The following is a 23,120-nucleotide window of genomic DNA, read 5'->3' as shown; positions in this document are numbered from 1 at the left end:
ACTTTTAAAGGCGCTATACAAAATAAATGTATTATTATTATTATTATTATAAGCTGACATGGAACGGCCAGTAGCGTGAGCCAATTTCTTGGTGGCCTTGCGCAACTCTTTGACAGCATCCAGGCCCACTCCGTCACCTTCATTCAAGTCCTTTAGCAGGGCAGCCTGGTATGCCTGCAGTATTGCCATAGTGTGCAGACATGCTCCAGCCTGACCCGCTGCCGCATAGGCTTGACCCCTCCAAGGGCGATGTTCAGTCTATATGGCTTGGTGGGTAGTATCAGGGACTGAAGGGAAGATACAGGCTCAAGGGAGAGATAGCTAGCAAGCATCTCTTCAACCCTGGGCATCGCCCCATATCTGTGTTCATTCAGCCCCATAATAATTGAATAATTTGACAATGAGGGGCCAAAGACACAGGCAGAAAATGGCTTATTTTCAGATCTCGACACCTTGGAGTGGAGATCCGGAAAGAAAGGCAAGCCCCAACATGGAGGCTGTGACTTGCTGCGCAGAAACCACTCATCCAGTTTGCTTTTAGGCATACTTCCTGTTTTTCTCTGTCGGCCAGTCAGTGTTTAATCTGGCCACAGTTCAAGTCACAACCTCTACGAGCTTGAACTCCCCTGCCTCAATACTAACCACATCCAGTTCCTCAGAGCTGGATAAAGCCAACACAGAGCATTATCTTGGACCAGAAGAAACCGCAGAGCGTGCTTCTGGGTCCAGAATGAAAGCATTGGAACCAGAGGGGGAACGCTGAGAAAGGGAAAGACCCGTCTCAAGCTCCTCTGTAAATTCCATCTGCGACTCCCATGATCTAATCCGCCACGCCACCTCGGCAGACGCGAAACCCAAACCACGAAGGGCTGCCATCCTCAAAGAGAGCCAGGCGGGAGTGGAGCATCCCCTCGAGAGCTGATTGTGCATGCCCTGCTCCCAAGATCACACACAGATCATGCGTGTACCCTTCCATAATATTTCGCTGGCAGGGAGACACACAGAGTCTAATTAGCTGCTTAAAGCTGCAGTCCGTAAGTTTTGCCTCTTTTTCACCATCTCTGTTTGAATCCTGCAATTGCAGTTATTTGCGAAATTATCATCTTTACGTGGGTTGTGCATCGGCACGGCTCCTCAGCGCCGATGAATCTAATGTTTACTGGTAGTTACCACACTGGTGTGGATACTGTACTTCGGAATCACAGATTCTACGTCTTGGAAGTATGACCAAAATAAGAAATTTCACCGGAAAATGTCATTGGAACAAATAAGTAATATGTCTGCCACTTTTGTTCTGACCAACTGAGAAAAAAAGCATTACAATTGTGCTGCCAATGGTGATTAAATCTAACGATCGAAGTCAAACCATGTAAATTATTATTATTGTTATACTTTGTTCTCAAATTGTTAATGTTAACAACATCATGCGTGACTATGTGTATTTAGTGTGTATTAGCATTACCTATAGATTTCAATTTCTATAGCTACTCCACAGTCCAAAGTCTTTTGCTTTTGACTACAGGTGAATCTCCAGTTGTCACTGATGATTGTCATTTGGACCTTTCTGGATTACAATCCATGATCAAAATGATAAGTTAATTATTACAGCTACTGTGAGAAATGGCTACCAGCAGCATCCTCCACATGCCATATAGCCTACTAGCTGAGACTTCATGTAAACAGATGTGACGTAATGACGCAAAGACGGTTACATGATTGAATTTTGTACCGATTTTGTTATAAAACATTATTACAAGCTTAACATTTTGAATCGGGCTAAGGTAAGGAGATAGTTTTGAACATTGACTAGTTATGTACTTGCTCAAAAATTGATTTTAGATCTTTTTTAACCAAAAAAAGTTACAGACTGCAGCCTAAATCACCATAATTCTACGGTCCAGGTATACTTTATAACTTTTGCAGTCACAGGATGATGTCTCGCCAAGTAGATTGGAGTGATTTCACATGTGCTTCATACAGGGTCATGCAGAAGTATGTGCTTTTTCTGTGGAAGATGGAGGGAACTGCTGCGCTAATAGAGTCTGATGAACGTGCACATCGTACAGCCGTGTAGAGAAGACCAACAGCCAAGGTCAAGAATTCCATTAAATAATAATGCATTAAATTTTGTATTTTCGTATACCCCTAGAACATTTGGAATATACGGCATGTGTCACATGGGATCATTCAGTGATACTTTTGCATCTTTTTAAAATTGTTGATACTGGTTTCTATTCACTGCCATTATATGGATGAGCATTAGTGGGACATTTTTAAAAATATATTATTCTTTTGTGGTTCATAAAAGAAAGAAGGGCATACAGCATTAGAACAAGACCAGGTTGAGTAAATTATGACTTAATTTTCATTTTAAGATGAACTATCCCTTTAAGTCTCGTAATTCAAATCATAAGTACTTTGTACTTGTACTGTGATTACCCATAATTACCCTCAGTGTCCTTTAGCACAGTTTCTAAGAAGAAAACAGGACAGTAACATGTCTGAGTAATCATTTATAGATTAATAACGGCAATAAAATATGTTTCTTGAGCACCAAATCAGTATTCAAATGATTTCTGCAGGATCATATATGACACTGAAGACTGGAATAATGACTACTGAAAATTAAGCTTTGCCATTACATAAATTACTATATATATATAGAAACATCAGTGATAATGCCCCCAATATAGCCAGTAAAGCACAGTTGATTTTTGAGACGTTATAGTTATTTACAGTTTTTATTTATTTTTTTATTTTTAAATATCCTTATAAGATTTGAAATGTACTACAAGTGTAAACTCAATACATTTCAGTTTAGACGTACTTCATTTTCACAAGGTGATCCCTTTAAAAATAAACAGTTTATGGGCTTTGTGAAATCCTGAGGGCCAGTAGTTGCACTAAATTTTACACTTTCTTGACAAATCTAAGAATAGGGCATGTTTCTCAATTCAAGTCCTCTGCCTCAGTTTATTTGTCAATTATCTGTACAAAAATTTCTTAAGCCTAAATACACATTTTCACTGAGTCACTTCTGTCCTCCTCTGGTTTGCCATGTATGGCCAGACTCACATAAACAGTGGGGTGGGAGCACAGGAAGGACAAAATAGAGCAAAATGAGAGGAGGAACGTCGGGAGGTGGATGTGGTTTGGTCTTTGAATTCACCAGTCTTTAACCCCGTGCTGTGAAATATCACCTTATGGCCACAAAAGGCTGACTGCCTATTCAAATGCTCTTTAGTGAAGGCAGCCAAAAGTGAGCCAGGCCTCTGCACACAGTCTGTATGTTACCATAGCAACACTTGTCAACCAGGAAGTCCTGTAGTGGTGGAGCAAGAGAGAGAGATAGAAAGAGAGAGTGAGAGCATGTGTGTGTCAGTATGTGAGAGGGACTTAACAGAGGTTAAGTAGACGGGAGCAAAAACCATTGAGGGAGAGAGAGAAGGAGCTGACTGTGAAAGCAGACAAAAAGAGAGAAAAAAGTACAGATAGAAAAGGTTGGACCTAAAAGGTACTTTTCTACAAAGCAGACCAACCAGCACTTTGGGAATTGTGTGTGTCATCCTGGGAAATCTGTGCGTGGCAGCGCTGTCACACACATACACACCCACACGAACCGGTGAGTTGATTTTTTCCATCTGACAGCTGTCAGCCTGTTTGCGTGAATATTGTAAAACACAGTAAAATGATAATGTAAACCAACTCATTTATTCATGCGGTTCTTTTTGGCCCAGCTTTGGCAGCGTTGTGTTAAACCTGGTAGACCGGATTACGTCTGAAGTTGATTCTTAACTCTCTTTGAAGGATTAAGGGAATTTGGTGGGAGTTTTCAAAGCAGTAGAAAAGAGCATAAATGCTGCAGAAAAGTCAAAATCTGAAGTCCTGCATTTATAGTGATATGACTATGTATACAGTATGTTGAAAGTCATTTGGTTTTAAGTGGCTGGACCTTATTGAGACAGTTGTTTTTGCCTGTAATGAATTTGCCTGCTTAGAGTGGTGTGATTTGTTTGACATTTGATTATAGTTGTTTGACCCCAAAGATGATTTAAAATGAAATATTTTTGTTCATTCATTCTGTTTGATATCATGATTTAATGTTATTAAATCATGCAATAATTTTGGATGTTCAAAATGGAATTGGTTTATGTTATCAAAGACTGGACGATACGGATGAACCATTAAAAAGGATGAGATTACAATTCTATACTCTTTTGTATACATTAAAATAAAACTAAAATTTTAATGAATTTTAAATGAACTTAGGCATCACAATAGCCTATTATAATGTACAGCATGAAAAGTGGATTATCATTCTGAGATCTTCTCAAGATTACATTTAACAGTGTCTTTTATAAGTGTTTTAAAGATTAATTTTAAAGTTGGTATGAAATGTAAATTCACACTATCTAAATGCATCTCTATTGATCATATTGTGAGCCATTCATCTGTTTTTCTTTTAAACTTTTTTTAAACATTCATATGTAATCATATATGTATAAACAATTATAAAATGTCCATCTTCCGGTGAAATTACAGACTTTTTCATTTAGTCTGCTTAAACCGTTCCCCTTTCTTACAACAGACTTCAACTTCGCTTTCAGATTTGTATCCAATCTCCATCCAGTCAACATCTGATGCATATAAGCCCCCACCCTACATTTTACATACTTTTTTAGTTTTTCGATAATCTGTTATTTTGATATAGTTACAAGAAGTACTTGAACGTAAGATGACCAAAAAAAAAAAAAAAAAAAGCGATAGATGCTATTTACACTAAGTGAAAATAGCATAATTTCTTAGCAATTGATGCTATTTACACTATAGTGACAATAACAGCATTTGCTTAGCGATATACTATTTACACTAGGTGAAAATAGCGCTAGATTCTAGGGCTGACCGATATATCGCATGCAATTATCACGTGCATTTCGTCAGTAAAGCCGGTTCCCTGATTGCTGCTAAATCGCCATCACCTGCTTTCAAATGGAGCGGCATTTAATAGACAGAGCCGTAGTTCACTGACAAGCCACGCAATATTGCGTTCATTATCGCAGATGAATCACTTTCGATAATGAACGCGATATTGCGTGGCTTGTCAGTGAACTACGGCTCTGTCTATTAAATGCCGCTCCATTTGAAAGCAGGTGATGGCGATTTAGCGTTAAGGGCCAGGTTTGCAAGCTTTACTCGCTATTGCAGCACCACTGAAGATGTTGAATCTCACAACTCTTTTCTAAAACTTGAGTGGCCCAACCAGACATTGGTGGGCGGAGCTAGTGTAAATAGCGTTTGCCAACAAGGGAAGCTATTTGCACTTAATGTAAAAGTCAACTCAGATAACTAACATATTGCCACCTTGGAATTATAAGATTCGATCTGCATTCAGACTGCTTTGCTCAACCTCACGTATTCCCATGCTATAGTTTATGCTAGTTAAAGATGTTTTCCCAGAGTGTTCTTTAAGTCAGTGACTGACAGCTTAACCTTATTGAATATGTCCTGCATTTTTACACGTCTGTCTGGGTGTTTCTTACCATTGTAAGGCAGATGAAAGCAGACTTCAGTGTCAGCTCCATTAGTGTCTGTTTCAGTGACAAAAGCATGGAGGGAAGGGTCTCTTTTCTCACTTCTGAACCTGTCAGGTCCATCAGAAAGATCTAAGCAACGTACACTCTCATACTCTCACATTGTATGTGTGTGCGTGAGTGTGCGCACGAGTGCTTTAGTACCCATTACATAAGCATGACATATTATGGGGACCCTTATATATGGGGCATTTCCCAGCCTCTGATCTGCGTCTGAAATACATAAGGGTACAAAAAATGTCGTTTTCTTTACGTCTGGCTGATTAGCATCATCTTAAACGGGTCCAAACAGGTGTTTTATAGTCTCCACACTTTGTAGAATGTAGTTGATTTTGGATCGTGCACAGAGTCCTTGTGGAGGAGCCAATTTTGACTCATCGCCATCAAATTGTTTGTTGGATACATCCCCCTGAGTCAAGCGATGAACGACCATACATGGCGATCAGATGGACCTGCTGCTGATTAATGTGTGTATCATGTAATAACAGGAGATTGTAAACAGACGCACAGCAAAGCCTTGTATGGTGTCCGCTTGCATTCATCAAGAAAGCAAGAGCAACAGACCTGTAAAAAAGAGAGAGGAGAAAAGTTGGTAATGAAATATGTGAGGGGGACGTTAGCTTTGTTCTGCTGTTTGGTGTTTTTAATTTAAAAATACCTTCTCTTATTCCAACATGCAGAGACAACTTTAAGTAAGTCATTTGTTGGATGACTTCCTTGAAAAGTGTAACTTAAGAAATATTTCTCACAATATTGGCCTGTTGTTTGTCCTCCATTCCGTGGGGTGGGTTTTCTTAGTTTGTTTCATTAGGAACTGTTTGTTTGGACATTTCTGTGTTTCCTAAACATTGTGTATTTGAACATCCAGACAGCCATGGCACAGCAACAGCTTGGCCAATGGAGTGAGTTTGGGGCGGGGTTACCTGATTGTTAGACCGATGGCAGAAGTAGGGAGTGTTCAAAAAACCTGTTTGAAAACAAACATTATTTTTGCTATTATCGGTATGTTTCACAGAGAAATGCCACTTTTCCACTTTAAATATTTGTCTCTGTCTGTGTTCTTGTCTTAGTTTCTCAAGCCCAAAGATGCACACGTAGCCTTTTAATACTTTAGTTTGATTGTGTGCAAAAACACAGGTGGTTGATACATGCACACTAGAAAGTCTTTGTAAAGATTCTGTGCTATTTCTTTCCTGAAGTCATGAGTGACAAAAATAATTTAAACTGTAACTCTTAACCATGTTGAGTCACAAGTAGTTTGTTGTTGTTGTTAAAGTTTTGGTTACAATATGTACAGTTTGAACTAAATGGATGTTTATGTCGCACAATGTCTCTCAATGTTCTTACTGGGCAAATTATATATTGATTAAGTGATATGATCTAGTCAGAAAAGCTCTCTCAGGCATTTACCTTCATTTGATAATCAAATGGCAAACGATTCATGTGACTCATTCAGATGTTATCAGACGATGGAGAGGATTACTGATAAACTATATATGAGGATTGATACAAAATACATGAATTACTTGCAATGAAATACGTTTTTCATTCACAGATAAACATAATCATATATGTCTCTATGTTGCTATTGCCTATTCTGTATACAGTGGCCACCAAAAACTATTTTGATACTTAAAGGGATAGTTCAAATTCTATAATTTACTCACTCTCAAGTTGTTCAAAATCTGTATAATTTTCTTTGTTCTGTTGAACACAAAGGAAGATATTTTGAAGAATGTGTTAAACTTAACAGCATTGACTTCCATAGTAGTTTTTTTCCTACTATGGTGCCCCAAAGTGGCCTGGTTACAAACTTTCTTCTAAATATCTTCCTTTGTGTACAACAGAACAAAGAAATTTCTACAGGTTTGGAACAACTTGAGGGTGAGTAAATGATGACAGAAATTTCATTTTTGGGTGAACTATCCCTTTAAGCCACACATAAAATGTGTACATTTCATTGTGTTGCATAGAAATATTATCTGCAAATGCTTTCAGAGCTTTCTAAAGATTTAACTTGCAATTATTTTTAACCTTCTGCTGTTTTCTATGTAATGCAAATGTCATTGATAGATTTGTATATTCTGAGTGTCCAAATAGTTTTTTGGGCCAGTGAATATAAGTATAAGTATGTAGATATGTATAAAATATTAATTGTCATATAATGAATGTGAATCTAGTGTAAATATGTGCACAGAATTGAAAGGCAGAGTTAATTACTCATCATGAAAATATGCTATATACTGTATCTGCTGATATATTTATATAAACTACATGATTGAATAGTCATCTTCTCCAGTGCAACAAACAAACCCGCCTACGCTCAGGACATTTTCCAGATGCCATTGTGAAAATAAATGGAGATGCAGGGTAGAGTTCATTTGATCACCCGCTGGGGAATAGTGTGCAGGCGCTCTTATTTGGACAATTGGGATTCACCAATATGGTCAAAAATGTACTGAGCTGACGCACAGTTCTTGGTTAAACGTCATTTTAATTTCATGCTGACTATAAACTGTAGTTAAACACATGGTTCTAATGACCCACAGTTATCCAGTGAGTCTGTTAATGATTGAATGGACAATTTTAAAGGCTCTGAAGAAGTAATAAATGTCTGCAGACTCAATGTGACCCTTTAGTTTGGTATCTTTCCCATAAGAACAATAAAGTGTGGCCAGTTAGTTCAATTCTTGAATCAAATCTATTTTTTAGTCATTTTCAGTGCATTACCCCACATGTACGTCATTTTCAGAAGGGTTTTCTCACACCAAAGAATGAACTTGCTATTGTTATCAAGGTCAACCAGACAAATTTGACAAATTTTTCCTCTGCATTTTGACATAGAAACAATGAAATCTTGTCAGTACAGTTCTGTCTTTGGCTTGGCTATTAGGGCTTTTGATAAAAGGTCGGCGCATATTTAAACTTGTCCTGAAAAGCAGAACGTTTAGCCTCAAACTGACCTGTGGCTCTTTTGACCTTTGGTCTTTGGACAATGATATAAAGATCCAAACTGCTGTCAACAAGACAAATGAATCACCATTCCATTCCCTCACTGATAATAATGCCAGTGGCTTGCATGTTCAGCATGCTTCAGTGCAATATATAAGCATTTAAGGTTTAGTTTAGGTGTGCTTTCTTTAAATACACTTAAGTGGCCTTTTATTTAATTAATATAATATTATCTGCTGTCAGCACGGTTGAGGCAGCAAAGAGGTGGATCTTTCTTTAATAAAACAAACTAAAAATAACATTTCTCAGGGTAACTGAAGCCAAAATACGATACACAGAACAACCACAGACGAGATCAATCGCCCCCTATACCCTTAAATTGGGCACTATTTGAGGGGACAGCCATTTGTAAGTGATGTCCGAAATGAACGTTTGTGCCTTTACTCATTAAATCCCACAATGCACCGTAATAATGAGTGTACAACCGATGTATGCTCAACAGGTAGAGAATACCCATAAAGTCACACGCCGAATGAATTCTCACATCTGAACAGAAGATGGCACACGCAGATGAATCATCTATCCATTTTCCAAACCGCTAGTCCAATGTGGGTACAGCACAATATATCATAGAAATAAATTCCTTTTTAACTGATTATTAAATTGCTTAATTAAGGTTTATAAATTAATTATTAAACAGCAAGTACAAACTATGCAAAAATGGCAGCCCTTCCGGCCCACTCAGTGTCCGAATTCACTCACTCATTTTCATTCACTCCCTCAAGTGGATTAATGTAGGGAATGAAGGTATAGGGATAATTTCAAACACAGCCAAAGACTAACTGAAAATGAGGGCTATATATATACAAGCTGTGTTCAAATTCAGAGGCTGAATTTCTTCGAAGGCCACGAAGGTTGCAACGAGCGTTGTTAAATGGAGGATTGTTCTTGTCGCCTAGCTTGCCTTCTTGACAGCTGCCATTGATGAGTGGCAGTAATGTTTGAACTGGACTTTTTTGGAAGCTATATAATAAAGAGTGTAAACTATATATCACATCAAAAAAGTGGTGGGGACAATATTTACCCGGGCAAAAAGTGGCGGGGACATGTCCCACCCATCCCACCCGCAAATTACGCCTATGCTTAAAAGCGTAATTTGGCAGTTTCTCTCTCTCAAAAAAAAAACTCCTGTCGCAGCTGGCTCGCAAAAAATTCTGGGGTAGACAAGGCTGCGAAGGATCCATCTGTTGTATCCTTTATTTCATGGGAAACAAAGGACGCATTTGGAGGCTGCATTTGAAGGAGCCTTTGTATTGGGACAGCCTTCGTCGCGCTGCTTTGACTCAATTGGCCTTTGAATGTGGCCTTCGAAGGATGCAACCTCTGAATTGGGACACAGCTATGGATAAATGCTGGGGAGAAAACGGGGTAATTAAAGGTGTACTATGTAGTTTTTCCATCTGCTAGGGGGCGCCTATTCAAAACAAAGGCGTAGCTTGATTATGCCAAGTTTGAGCGTGGAATCTTGTTTCTGGTGGAAATAAATCAGGATAGGACTCGAGCAGAAATCATGTTCATGGATGCGATTATTAACATTACTGTAGTATGAAGCAGAGCAGGACCGAGTGTTGTGGGACTTGAACGAGGCCGCTGGAGCGATTGTGCAACACGCCTCACGAGCAGAGGAACTTTTATTACGGCTCAGTCGCCGGCGCTGCTTCCACTTTTCCGGTCATGAGTATGAGGTAACGCAGCTCTGTTTATCATACTAGATACATTTGAGTGTGTTGAAAATGTTATAACGTTACTCTGTGCGTGCGTTCGTTCGGCGGCTGCTGTGAGACACTTGTTACACACTGCAGTAAGATAGATTGATTTTAGAATATCATATTAAATGCTGGATGGCTTGTGTTGATAAATGGCATGCAATTAATTTTAAAATGTATTGTATGATGGAGAAAATTCTGTATTACTGTTACTAAAAATAAATCTGTATCTGATTATGCTATGTTAGCTACTTGACAAAATAGTGTTTTTCTCTGAGGCATGGTAAAGCATGGTACTAGCAAAAAAATCAAGAAAATTAGATTTAAACAATAAGACTAAATGTGTTGAGCTATATAACAATAGTTTTCTGTCTATAAATGTAACCAAACAGTTGTTACGGTCTTTTACAACATGTAATATATTAAAATGTCTTTGTTGTTTCCATGGTTTCTACAAAAAAAAAAAAAAAAAGGAAACCGAGGGTAACTCTGGAATGACACAATTGACAGGCGACTCCTCACACGTCCAGGAGCCTTGGTTAAAATAGCAATTTTCTCACGAATAGTTGGAAATATTTGGAATATTGTAAGTACTGAACAAAATATATAACACCGTCCTAGTGGTTTTTGGATATTTTACTGCAAAAATTGTACATATTGCAGTTTTAATTACACACAAGTGTGGCACATAAGGGCAAATCAAAAACCATGGTAACAAATAAACACAGACAAGACAAATGAAACTGATTTAGAAACAATGAAAACCAACTCAAAAACAGACCAAACGTGACATCTGCAAGTACAGTTTTTAAATGTATTGTTAGGATTTAAAGTACACTACAATGCAGTTAATCAAAATGTCACACTTTTTCACAAAAGGATATTTACGTTTAGATATTTTAACTGGAAAACAAAATAGAAACATGTTTTTATAAGATTTAGACCCTTTGCTGACCACTCAAATTTGAAGTATTCTCAGATATTCTGGTTCGTAAAAAACAAGTAGCTTTAAACATGCAGGCCTTGGTCACTGTATACGAATTACAGATTATCTTATCAAATGCAATCATGTGTGCTTGTGCATGCTAAAACAAACTGTCACATCACAGCTGTTAAGAGTGTCGTTGCACGAGCAATCATTATCTTTGAGGAATGATGCGTCCCCTACAATGTATTCAGTTCACACCAAAATCTCATAATGTCTCGATAATAGATAAACTGATAAACACTGGTGGCCAAAAAGCATCTGTAAAAGATTATCATACCCGGCATAAAACATGTGACTCAGTATTATGTAAGAGCTGTTCACATTTGTTTAAACTGTACTGCACTTCTTTTCTACTGAAGTCACTGGAACTGCTGAGTAGACGGGTGGAGCTCGTTCATAAATGTTCCATAGGTCACTCCCTCATACCAGAGACGTGAACTATGTATACCAGAACACTGGTGATGTTGCCTTCAAAGGATTATTTCAACCAGACATGTCATCATTTACTCATCCTCCTCATGTTGATCCAAGGCTTCTGTCTCCAAAAAAGGACTTCAACATGCAGTTGCAATCAATGGGGACCAAAGCTACAAAAGCTTCAAAAAGGGCCCAAAAGCATCATAAATGTGGTCCAGATGACTCATGCACTGTATTCCAAGTCAAACTTTAGTTTTGCTTGTTATGCACTTATAATCTTCTCTTCCAGTGAGCTGTTGAATTTGAAAAGATCCAACTCAAAAGAATGATTTGTTCATGAATCTGACATTGTATTCTGTCAGAAGACATAGCACATAAGACATATGAACTAGTTTAATGGTTCTTTTAGGATATATTCTTAATAGATTCACTTTTTGTGTTTCACAGAAGAAAGAAAGTCATACGCTTTGGAACGATATGCGGATGAGTAAATGATGACGTAACTTTAATTTTTGTGTGAACTATCCCTATAAAGTTTCCTGTGGAAAACATGATTTCACTTTTCTGTTTAATTCCTAAAAGTCTTGGATTCCCACAGAGTTTGAGCATGTGGATAGTTTTCAGTGCTATTTAAAAAGAATATAAAAGAAAGGCCATAAAAGAAAGACGTAATACTGTGATTCGGCTGTTAAATTGTTATCTCTAAAATAAAACCACCTGAAGGCAAATGTGACACGGGGAACGTTCCAGCCATGATGTCATTGGGAGTATGTGCTCTAAAATTGACTACAGACAGGAGGATGTGAACGGATACTGTTCTGTCAGATCTCAGTATGAACATCTTGAATTTGTTGCAGCATAGATGAATCAATATAACATTGCATTGCAGGGCTAATGCAGGCCGTGGTTTTATCTCATTGATAAAAACAAATTAGAATGCAATTATCCAATGAATGGAGTTTGTGGTTTATAAGCAACTAAAGCAACACACTCCTGCATAGAGTATCACTGGAGCTTGATTTATCATCAACATGTGCAAGTGATTTGACTGCAGTAATTAACTTACTGACCCCTGCAGTCTACCAGACATTCATTAAGCATGAGTTTTTGTCCTAATCAAACCGGTTACTCCTCACAGATGGTTTGCATGTTCGCTGCTTGGAGCAAAAGGCTGTAATACTTAATAATGTTGGTGCCGGAACTCTTAGTGGCTCATAAAAAGCAGAACCCTGATTAAATGTTAATGATTTTTCATTTATATGTCACAGATTTCCTGCATGTCTGTTGCTATAAAACAAGATGAAACGCAGATAAGAACTAAATTAAGAGCAGAGTAACAGTGTTTTGACATTTTAAATCGGACTTTACCCATGAAACAGGCCAAACTTTAACCTGAGAGCAAAACTTTGGTCTATCCTTTAGTAGTCGCAGCGTAAAAGAGATATTTACTCACCCTTATGCTATTTCTGAAGAGGACAAAATAAGATATTTTGAAGAATGTCTATTTTTGTTCATTTAAAGGGTTAGTTCACCCAAAAATGAAAATTCTGTCATTAATTACTCACCCTCATGCTGTTCCACACCCTTAAGACCTTCGTTAATCTTAGGAACACAAATTAAGATATTTTTGTTGAAATCCGATGGCTCAAATGAAGATATTTTTGTTGAAATCCGATGGCTCAGTGAGGCCTCCATAGCTAGCAATTACATTTCCTCTCTCAAGATCCATTAATGTACTAAAAACATATTTAAATCAGTTCATGTGAGTACAGTGGTTCAATATTAATATTATTAAGCGACAAGAATATTTTTGTACACCAAAAAAAAAAAACTAAATAGCAACTTATATAGTGATGGCTGACTTCAAAACACTGCTTCAGGAAGCTTCGGAGCGTTATGGATCAGCATGTCGAGTCAATTTGCACATTCAGTCTGCGCATTGCCAGTGAAAATCGCTTGGGTGTGAACACAAAAAACGTCTCGATAAAACGCTGGCGATAAACACGTGCGATATTCATCCTGGTGTGTACAGGCCTTAATAAATGACATTATTTTCAGTTTTGGGTGAACTAACTAACCCTTTAATGAAAGTCAGTTAGGTCCATGACAAAATTGGACACCACTGACTATCATTGGATGGACAAAAAAAGAGACATCTTTTGTGTTCCACGGAAGAAAGAAAGTCATACACATTTGGAATGACATGTAAATGGTGACAGAATTTTCATTTTTTGGTGAACTATCCCTTTAATTGGACATTCACAGACTGTCTGATGCATATTGTACACTACACGCTTTCTAAAATCAGAAGCTCCATTTCCTGGAAGTCAGGATGCACTGGTGTTTATGTTGTACCAGGACCCACTTCACTGTGTATTGCAATATGATGGTCCCTTCCTGTTTAAGTGGACGATTATGGCCAAATCTATCTAAACTGGATAAAGGTTTTTAAGACTTTGAATGCCAAAACTTTGTTTAGATCATCCCTAGCAAATATTGTGCAGGTGACAAACACATGGTGCAATGTGGAGCTTCAAAGACATTCTCAGATCATTTCTCAGATAATGTAGGACAGGCCAGTGGCCACGTCTTGTGCCAGTGACCTCAAAGCTGTGGGAAGCGTGTCTGATGTCATTGCCAAGTTTATAGAGTCCTCCGCAGGGACATTCCTCATCCCATTTCTCCACATCATCCCAATACCTCCCCCTTTTTCAGTCCGTACTGGCTGTTCCAGGCAAACTGTTCAAAAGTTTGGGATCAGTATGATTTTTTTTTTTTTTTAAAGAAATTAATGCTTTAATTCAGCAAGGATGCATTAATTTGATCAAAAGTGACAGTAAAGACATTGATGATGTAAAGACTATGATAATGACAAAAGATTTGTATTTAAAAAAAAAAAAAAGAAGTAGTAGTTCTATTCAATAAAGAATCTTGACAAAAAAATCACGATTTCCACAAAAGATTAATATGGATAATAATAAGAAATGTTTATTGAGCACCAAATCAGCATAGAATGATTTCTGAAGGATCATGTGACACTGGAGACTGGAGTAATGATGTTGAAAATTCAGCTTTGCTATCACAGGAATCAATTATTTTTAAAATATATTAAAATAGAAAGCAGATATTTTAAATTGTAATAATATTTTGATCAAATATATGCAGCCTTGGTGAATAAAAGACTCCTCTTAAAAACATTTACAAAACAAACAAATTTTGATTAGTAGTGTATAGCGCAAGTACACTGTAAAACATTATTTTCATGATTTATGACATTTTTTTCTTTTGTCATATCAACTTAGATGATTAATGTGGTTCAGATAACATAATATTTTGAGTTTCTGTTGATTAAAACAATCACCTTCATTGTATTAACTCAATTTTTCAATTTAAATGAACTCAAGATTTTAAGGCAACCAGGTAACTTAGTTTTTAAGTTAAACCAACAATTCTTTTTTACAGTGTACAAGTAGCTCGCTGTGATCTACTGAATTGATATCTAAAATCAGATTGTTTCAATATTGCTGAAGATGAATATTGTGAGAAAGCTATTCGCAGATCAGAGTTTATAGACCTACTTCTAATGTAATTTTAGGATGCACACACCTTCAAGGACTGATGAAGACAAAGGATAAATCAGGCCTGCTAGCCTGCAGTCAGAAGAATGTAGCATTTATGCATTGCAGATGCTTGTTTGAGTTTTCTAATCTGTAAAAATTGCTTGGAGCGTTCAAAACAAACAACTTTAATGCTCAACGTGTTCAGGAGGAATCTGAACATATTTCTCCAACGGGTCTGAGAGAGACGTGACCGTATTAGGTTGTGTTTCAGGAGTCCTCTAACTATTCCTGAGAGAATGTTGTAGGGTGCTGTGCTTTCTCTCTCTCCCTTTTTCTCTCTGAGTGCTCATTTCGGTAATAATGGTCTAAGGAGCCAACAGCATTGTTGTCTAGTCTACAATCTCTTCACTCAAATGTAAAGGTGTAAAATGTTTTGATTTAAAGACCTTTAGTTTCAGAATGTCACCTTTTTACACAGTATGGTCTCAAAATTGACTAGTCAGTAAGCTGACTGAACAACTATTTGACTAATTGGTCTTCAGGACTAATTAGTCTGGCTTTGGGTTTACCTGAACGCAGTGTTGGAGAAAGTTACTTTCAAAAGTAACGCATTACAATATGTGTTACTCCGTAAAAAAGTAACTAATTGCATTACTTAGTTACTGTTTTATGTAAAGTAATGGGTTACGTTACTTTTGCATTACTTTTTCTCATCTGGACTGGGCTTGTTTGTATATATATATATATATATATATATATATATATATATATACACACACAATATATGTATATATGTATATATATATATATATATATATGTATATGTATGTATATATATATATATATGTATGTATATGTATATATATATATGTATGTATATATATATATATATATATGTATGTATATATATATATATATGTATGTATATATATGTATGTATATATGTATATATATGTATGTATATATATGTATGTATATATATATATATATGTATATATATGTATATATATGTATATATGTGACCCTGTACCACAAAACCAGTCATAAGTAGCACAGGTATATTTTCTAGCAATAGCCAACAGTACATTGTATGGGTCAAAATTATCGATTTTTCTTTTATGCCAAAAATCATTAGGATATTAAGTAAAAATCATGTTCTATGAAGATATTTTGTAAATTTCCTACCATAAATTTATCAAAAAATTATGTTTGTGAGTGGATATGCATTGCTAAGGACTTCATTTGGACAATTTTATAGGCGATATTCTCAATATTTAAATTTTTTTGCACTCCTTAGGTTCCAGATTTTCAAATAGTTGTATCTCAACCAAATTGTCCTATCCTAACAAACCATAAATCAATGGAAAGCTAATTTATTCAGCTTTCAGATGTATATATATAGTGCAAACTGTCTGAATGCTAAAGAAAAAAATACAAAAAGTACTACAAAAAACTAAAAATATAAACAAAAAAACAAAAAAAAAACAAACAAAAAAAACCAGTAAAAATACAAACTAAAAAAACAATAAAAAAAAAAAAAATCTAAAAACTAGTCAGACTCAATAATGACCACCATGACCTATCCCTAGTTTAGAGTGGTATTATGTGCAGGATGTAGTTCACTGACAGGTTCATACACATGTATAATTACAAACACACCCACATACACACGAATCTCTTTGTTTCCTCCATACATGTGCAGACATACAGTGCAATAAATCAACACTCTTTCACTCTCCGTTGTACCATTTCTGAATTGGCTATTGAGTATCACGATTCTTTCTTTTATCTTGACTAAATAACTCTTGATATATGACTTCCAAAAGCATGCCAGTCTGCAACAAAAGCTTTTCATATTTTTAAATGCTAAAATAGGCAAAAGGATGGGCGTCCTCATCTTTATTCTAAAATGTATTGTATGAATGAATGGCCTTAGTGTTTAATTCAATGAACTGAAATCTTTTACCCATTTACAAACTGAATTAAATTGACTGCTGGAGAGAATGATTTGTTTGTAACATTTTAACGTCAAATACAGCTGTGATCTGTGCGTCTGTCACATGACCTCATGAAAGGGAAATGGACACTCTGGAATACATGGTATTTGGCATGTGTTATGGAAACTTTTGCTTTTATGCTAATTTATTTGGTTTTCCAAATGTTTTTGTAATGTTTTATGCTTACCCTCACATTCCAAACCCACTTTCTTTTTACTGTGTAACACAAATAGAGAAGTTTAGTAGAATGTCCTGGCTGTTCTATTCAATCAAAGTGAAAACTTTTTGAGCCTGGTCTCATTAGAAAAACGTACCTGTGGGAACATTTTTGCAAGACGCAAAATACATAACAATACGTACATATCACTGCAGTTTCAATGTGAAATGTACACTGAGTGGCACTAAAAGCATGTTAATTTTTTTGGCCGGAACTGATAAACATGAATATGGTACGTTTTTATGACGTTGGTTTTTATACGAATCACTGATTTGAAATTTGAAATTCTGATTTGAAATTTTGCCCGGTGAGTGGCACTAAAAGTGTAATGCTCCATTATTTTTTAAAATAACATACCACCAACACTACACTTAAACCAACCCGATAGTGTTAACAAAAGCAAATATGACATAAAAAGCATCCATAATCGTGGCGCTTTAACGAAACCTGGTCTCATGGGAGAGACGTACCCGTGGGCACGTACGTCTGGCCGCAGTTTCCGACAGAAACGGATGCTAGAGACCGGTAAAACGGCTCCTTTTCATACACGGTTTCGACGACGGACGGGGTCGGATCATGGATTCGTAAAGACTCGTTTTGACTCGTCTCCTTGCGCAATATCATGTTGCGACTTCAAATTGCTTCTTACCGGAGTGCCCGATTTGTAAACAAACGCACTTTGGACTTTCCGGCTCTAACGTTACGTGTTTCGTTTTTTTTGGCCGCATCCAAGCTTGCTCGGTACCTCAGCTGATACGGAGTTGGACTTACGACGAGGAGTCGACTCCCCCTGCCTAGGTACGAATCCCGCGAAAGGCGACTGACTGGGGCAAAAAAAAAAAAAAAAAGAAAAAGAAAAAAGAGATATCTAAACGAGCTGAAAAACGGTACACGATCATGGACACTTCTTACGTCACGTTTGCTTTCGTTAACGCCATCGGGTTTAGGCGTAGCATCGCTGGGACGTTATTTTAAAACGAAACGTAGCGCATATGTCAAATCGAGAACCGCGGTGAATCGTCTAGAAAGCAACGTCATAAAAACGTACCGCATTCACCGTATTATCTGCACCGAAAAAAAAAAAAAAGGAAAATGCTTTTGCCGCCACTCAGTGGACATTTCTCAGTGAAACCGCGGCGATATGTAGTACTCACTGGTAGATATTTCGCGACTCGCGAAAACGTGCCCACGGGTACGTTTTCGTCATGGGACCAGGTTCGTTTTAACTTGTTTTGATCTCTCATCTTGAGCTCTTTTAACGTGACTCGTTTTTTTCCAGATTTGTACCCAAGGCTTCCTCATCCTAAATCCAACTCCATATCAGCTGAGCTACCGAGCAAGCTTATTTCAGAATAACGAAACATATGGAGCTGGTTAACTGAATACAAATAATGCACTTTGGCGAAAAGCGTTTTGAAGTCACAACATAATATTGTGCAAGTAGACGTAAAAACAAGTCCTTATTAATCCATAATCTGACCCTATAATCGTAACTGTGTATGAAAATGATTAAAAGCGCTTGCAGTTTTACTGCCTCTACGTAGTGTTCATTTCTGTTGGAAACTGCAGTGATATGTACGTATTTTTGCGACTCGCGAAAACATTCCCATATCTTTCCAAGAGACCAGGTTGACGTTTTTTCAGTGAGCCTATGTTGGACAAAATATAAGTGTTTGCTGAACATTAGAGAAACGTGACATGGGAAGAACTGTATTACAATGCTCTCACATTTGCTTTTAAAACTTGCGTTCCATCAACGCTATCTCACGACCAGTTCATACATAATTTATGAGGTGGCTAATTTGTAGGAATTTGTTCGACATCACTCGTACAAATTAAGGGTTAGGGGTAGGTAATTCATTCGAATTCATACGAATTTGGCAACTTGTAAAATACGTATGAATTGCTGTGAGATTGGGTTGGTTCCCCCAGAAATTTTGCGTTCATTTTCAAAACATTTGAGTTCCTTTGCAAAAATATTACGAAACACTGCAGACATGGTGGTGGGACAAAAAAATGAGATGGGAGGAATAGTATTGCAATGCTTTTGCACATGCTCACAATTTTCTTATTATCTCAGTTTTCTTTTTGTTTGTTTTTTTTTGCATTTCCCTCAAAAAAATGTGCTCTTGCTCACAAAATTTTTGCATTCCTTTAAGAATCTTTGCGTTCACGTTTTTTTGGTATGCTAAATTAATATACTTAAAGTCTAATTTTGTATTTAATGTACTTTAGTTATCTGGAAGTAGTGCTGAGGTCCAATTAAAGATACATTTGATTGTGCTAAAATGGAACTATTGCATACTAATATATATATATATATATATATATATATAATATATATATATATATATATATATATATATATATATATATATATATATATATATATATATATATATATATATATATATATATATATATATATATATATAATATAGGTAAACTTTAAATATCTTGCACTGATATTATACAGTGATCATTCTATCCTTATTAATACACATTTTAGACTTAAAGGTTCTCTAAGCGTTCCTGGGCGGAGTAACTTCCTGTTGACGTTCAAAGTGTTGTCAAACAAAACAGAGGCTAGCTAGACCCTCCCTCCTCCTCCTCCCCTCCGTGCTTCCTGAAACAGTCATGAACGCGCATTTAAAATCATTCTTGTCGGTTATTGGCTGGAGCATGTTTATTATGTTTTGTGGTCCAGGCTGCACCAGTTTGTTTTTATTGCCGTTTTCGGAGCTTGTGGCGACTACAGAAACCGCATTTTTTTACAGTGTGTTAAGGGGACAGGCAGCTAGCGGATAGTGAGGAGATGTTTGCTGTATGTGACAAAAAATGTTTTGGCCTAAAAACGTGTGACATCACTTAGAACACCTTTTAATATTAAGAAGTTCTCCAAATAAGGTTTAATTATAATATTTATATCGGTAAGTCTCAAGCGATATGCCAGTAAATATGTCAATGGATTTGTATTCATTTTGGTATAGGTTTTTTTCATTAGAGTTGACTTATTATTTTTCCTTCCATTTCATTTTTTTTTTCACTACCATGACCCTTTAGGTGCTCCGCATAATGGAAATAAAATGAGACTGAAGGGAAAACATTATTTTAACACAAAGTTTCTTGGGGGAATGCAGTATTTTTGCAAGTGAATGCAAAGTTCATTGAGGCAATTCGAAACTTTCATGACCAAATTATATTATTTTATAGTATGTGTACTTACAGTGCATTTACAGTGTACTTACTCAATAATGTACTGTAATATAAGGTAACTACATGGGTTAAGGTTAGGTTTAGGGGTAGGTTCAGGCCAGGGATAGTATCTAGTTATAACCCAGTTATTGTAATTGGTATAATAAGTACATAGTATTACATACAGTGCTACCTTTTTTTTTTTTTTTTTTTTTTTTTTTCAGTCAGATGAGGGTGAATAAATGACAATGTAATTTTTGAGTGTATTATTTCTTTCAAGTTTAACACATTTCACTTATGTCCCAAAGTTTACTCGTATTAATTGATTCAGTGCATGCAAATCTATGTATGTTAATAAGCAGCGTCACTCATGCAAATAAACACAGCCCCATTGTGGGACCCTCTCATTCTGAGAGATCATTGTGAAGCACTCATACATAAACCCACACTCAATTGTTGTTTTCTGTATTATGTAATGGAGCTCATTCAAGACTGGTGAGTCATTTGGGCCAAGAAAAGAGCGACCGACAGAGAGAAAGAGAATAACCCAACATATAATCCCCTGTGTGAAAAGCCCAGTGTTCATAGCAGTGGATACAACATTCTGGAAACTGACAGCAATCATTATGTTCTCCTGCTCATAGTTAATCATCTCACATGGAAAACCTATCTCTAGGAGTGCTAGGTTTAGGGTTTTGCTCTCAGAGCAGGAAACATTGATGTCAAATGGAAAGCTAAAGTCATACTGTATGAAACATGTAATGTGGGACAGCTCACTGGTTGCCATGATGACTGTTTTTTCTTTTTTTTTTGTGGCTTATAAACACCACTTTTTGTAGCGCAACAAACCATTTTCTAATTTGAAACATTTTTGTAGAGCAACAAACCATTTTTGCTTGTTTAAACATTTTTGGTTCACTTATTTGTGAAAATGTTTGCACCAGTTATTTTGATGAGTTGTCTTGTTGTGGTTTTCACACGGTTATGGCTTGTTGGAAAGTTTGACCCCTGGTCATTGTTTAGTTATTCAGTTGCCACAGCAACAGGGCAGGAATGTCCAAACCATTGGTTTTCGAAGTCCTGGGATTTTTGTAGTTGTGCACTTTCTGGTTTTATTATCAGACAAAAAAATACTAAAAAAGTGTTGAAGCGTTAAAACAAACTCTAAAAAATTCACGCCACAGATTGAATTTAAATGGTGGTACATTGAGCACAGGGTGTGAATATAACAAAATCATCACAAAATGCTTCTGTCCATGGCAGGAAAGGTCTGTTCAATGACTATATTAGCATTCTAGCCCACACAATATCATTCTGTTTATTCTTAACGCACCCTGCATTTTTGTTGTCTGCCACTTTAAATGCTCAAGCTCTTTAAAGCAGGATGGATTCTGATTGGCTGTCAATGTTTTTATCATTCATCAGCTGGAAAAGATCATTCTGAAAGTGATTCCAACTGTATCATTTAATTGCATCATTATCGTTATGGTGTAGACTCTATTCTTTTATATTTAGAACTGGCCAGAGGGCAGAATATGCAAATATTATTTTCATTTAATTCATGAATGTAATCCATGTGTGTGATGAGAGAGAAACATACTGTAAGAGAAAAGCAACAAACCAAACAATAATCAGCTTTTGTGAGAATCAGCAGCAGTTAGTTTTAAGGGATAGTTCACCCAAAAATGAAAATTCTGTCATCATTTACTCACCCTCAAGTTGTTCAAAATCTGTATAATTTTCTTTGTTCTGTTGAACACAAAGGAAGAAATTTTGAAGAAAGTTTGTAACCAGGCCACTTTGGGGCACCATTGACTTCCATAGTAGGTGTGACTTCCAATGGTGCCCCAAAACTGTTCTCCAAAAAATTATACAGACTTTGAACATCTTGATAATGAGTAACTGATGACAGAATTTTCATTTTTGGATGAACTATCCCTTTAGTCAAGTCATCTTTTATTTATATAGTGATTTATACAATATAGATTGTTTCAAAGCAGATTTACAGTGATAAACAGGAAAATAATGATCAGTGATGCAAACAGAATGTAGTTCTGCTGTAAAGCAGCTCTAAAAAACATCAAGCTACGCCTTTGTTTTGAATAGGCGACCTTTAGTGGCAAAAAATCTACATACTGTAGCTTTAAAGTATATACGTGATGGCAAGAAATGTTTACATTTTTCATATTTTTAAATCATTATGTTGTACTGTGTTTTTTTAGGTAGTAAGATCTGAGAGATTACTGAATAGGATCCCTGCTGATGACATGCAGTCTCAGGTAAGAAACTTTCAAAGCATCTTTTGAAATTCAAAGCTTGTTCTCTGCATTTCTCTAATGGCTAAACTTAATGTGAAGTACTTTGCACTTGCACCTACTTCTGATCCTTGGCAGCTTCTGGGCCGTTTAGCATCACCTCGAAAGATGCCCTGGAAACA

General features: G+C 36.5%; 1 protein-coding gene across 6 annotated transcripts in view; it reads left to right on the top strand.

Annotated features, from left to right (window-relative positions):
- Nucleotides 1-23,120, top strand: part of sorbs3 (sorbin and SH3 domain containing 3) — a 71,299-nt gene that overhangs the window by 9,962 nt on the left and 38,217 nt on the right. For 3 of the 6 annotated variants that reach the window (XM_067395271.1, XM_067395269.1, XM_067395270.1), the window contains exons 1-2: nt 3,331-3,622; nt 22,906-22,962. In XM_067395271.1, coding sequence (XP_067251372.1) covers nt 22,951-22,962 — 12 coding nt within the window. In that variant the 5' untranslated portion in view covers nt 3,331-3,622; nt 22,906-22,950. Of the gene's footprint in view, nt 1-3,330; nt 3,623-22,905; nt 22,963-23,120 lie in introns of those variants that run through there. The other 3 variants (XM_067395268.1, XM_067395267.1, XM_067395265.1) reach the window with 2 other exon arrangements.

This window comes from Chanodichthys erythropterus, chromosome 9 (assembly GCF_024489055.1).
Source record: "Chanodichthys erythropterus isolate Z2021 chromosome 9, ASM2448905v1, whole genome shotgun sequence".
Lineage (NCBI taxonomy): Eukaryota > Metazoa > Chordata > Actinopteri > Cypriniformes > Xenocyprididae > Chanodichthys > Chanodichthys erythropterus.
The sequence above is the reverse complement of the archived record's forward strand: the minus strand, read 5'-3'. Positions and strand labels throughout refer to the sequence as shown.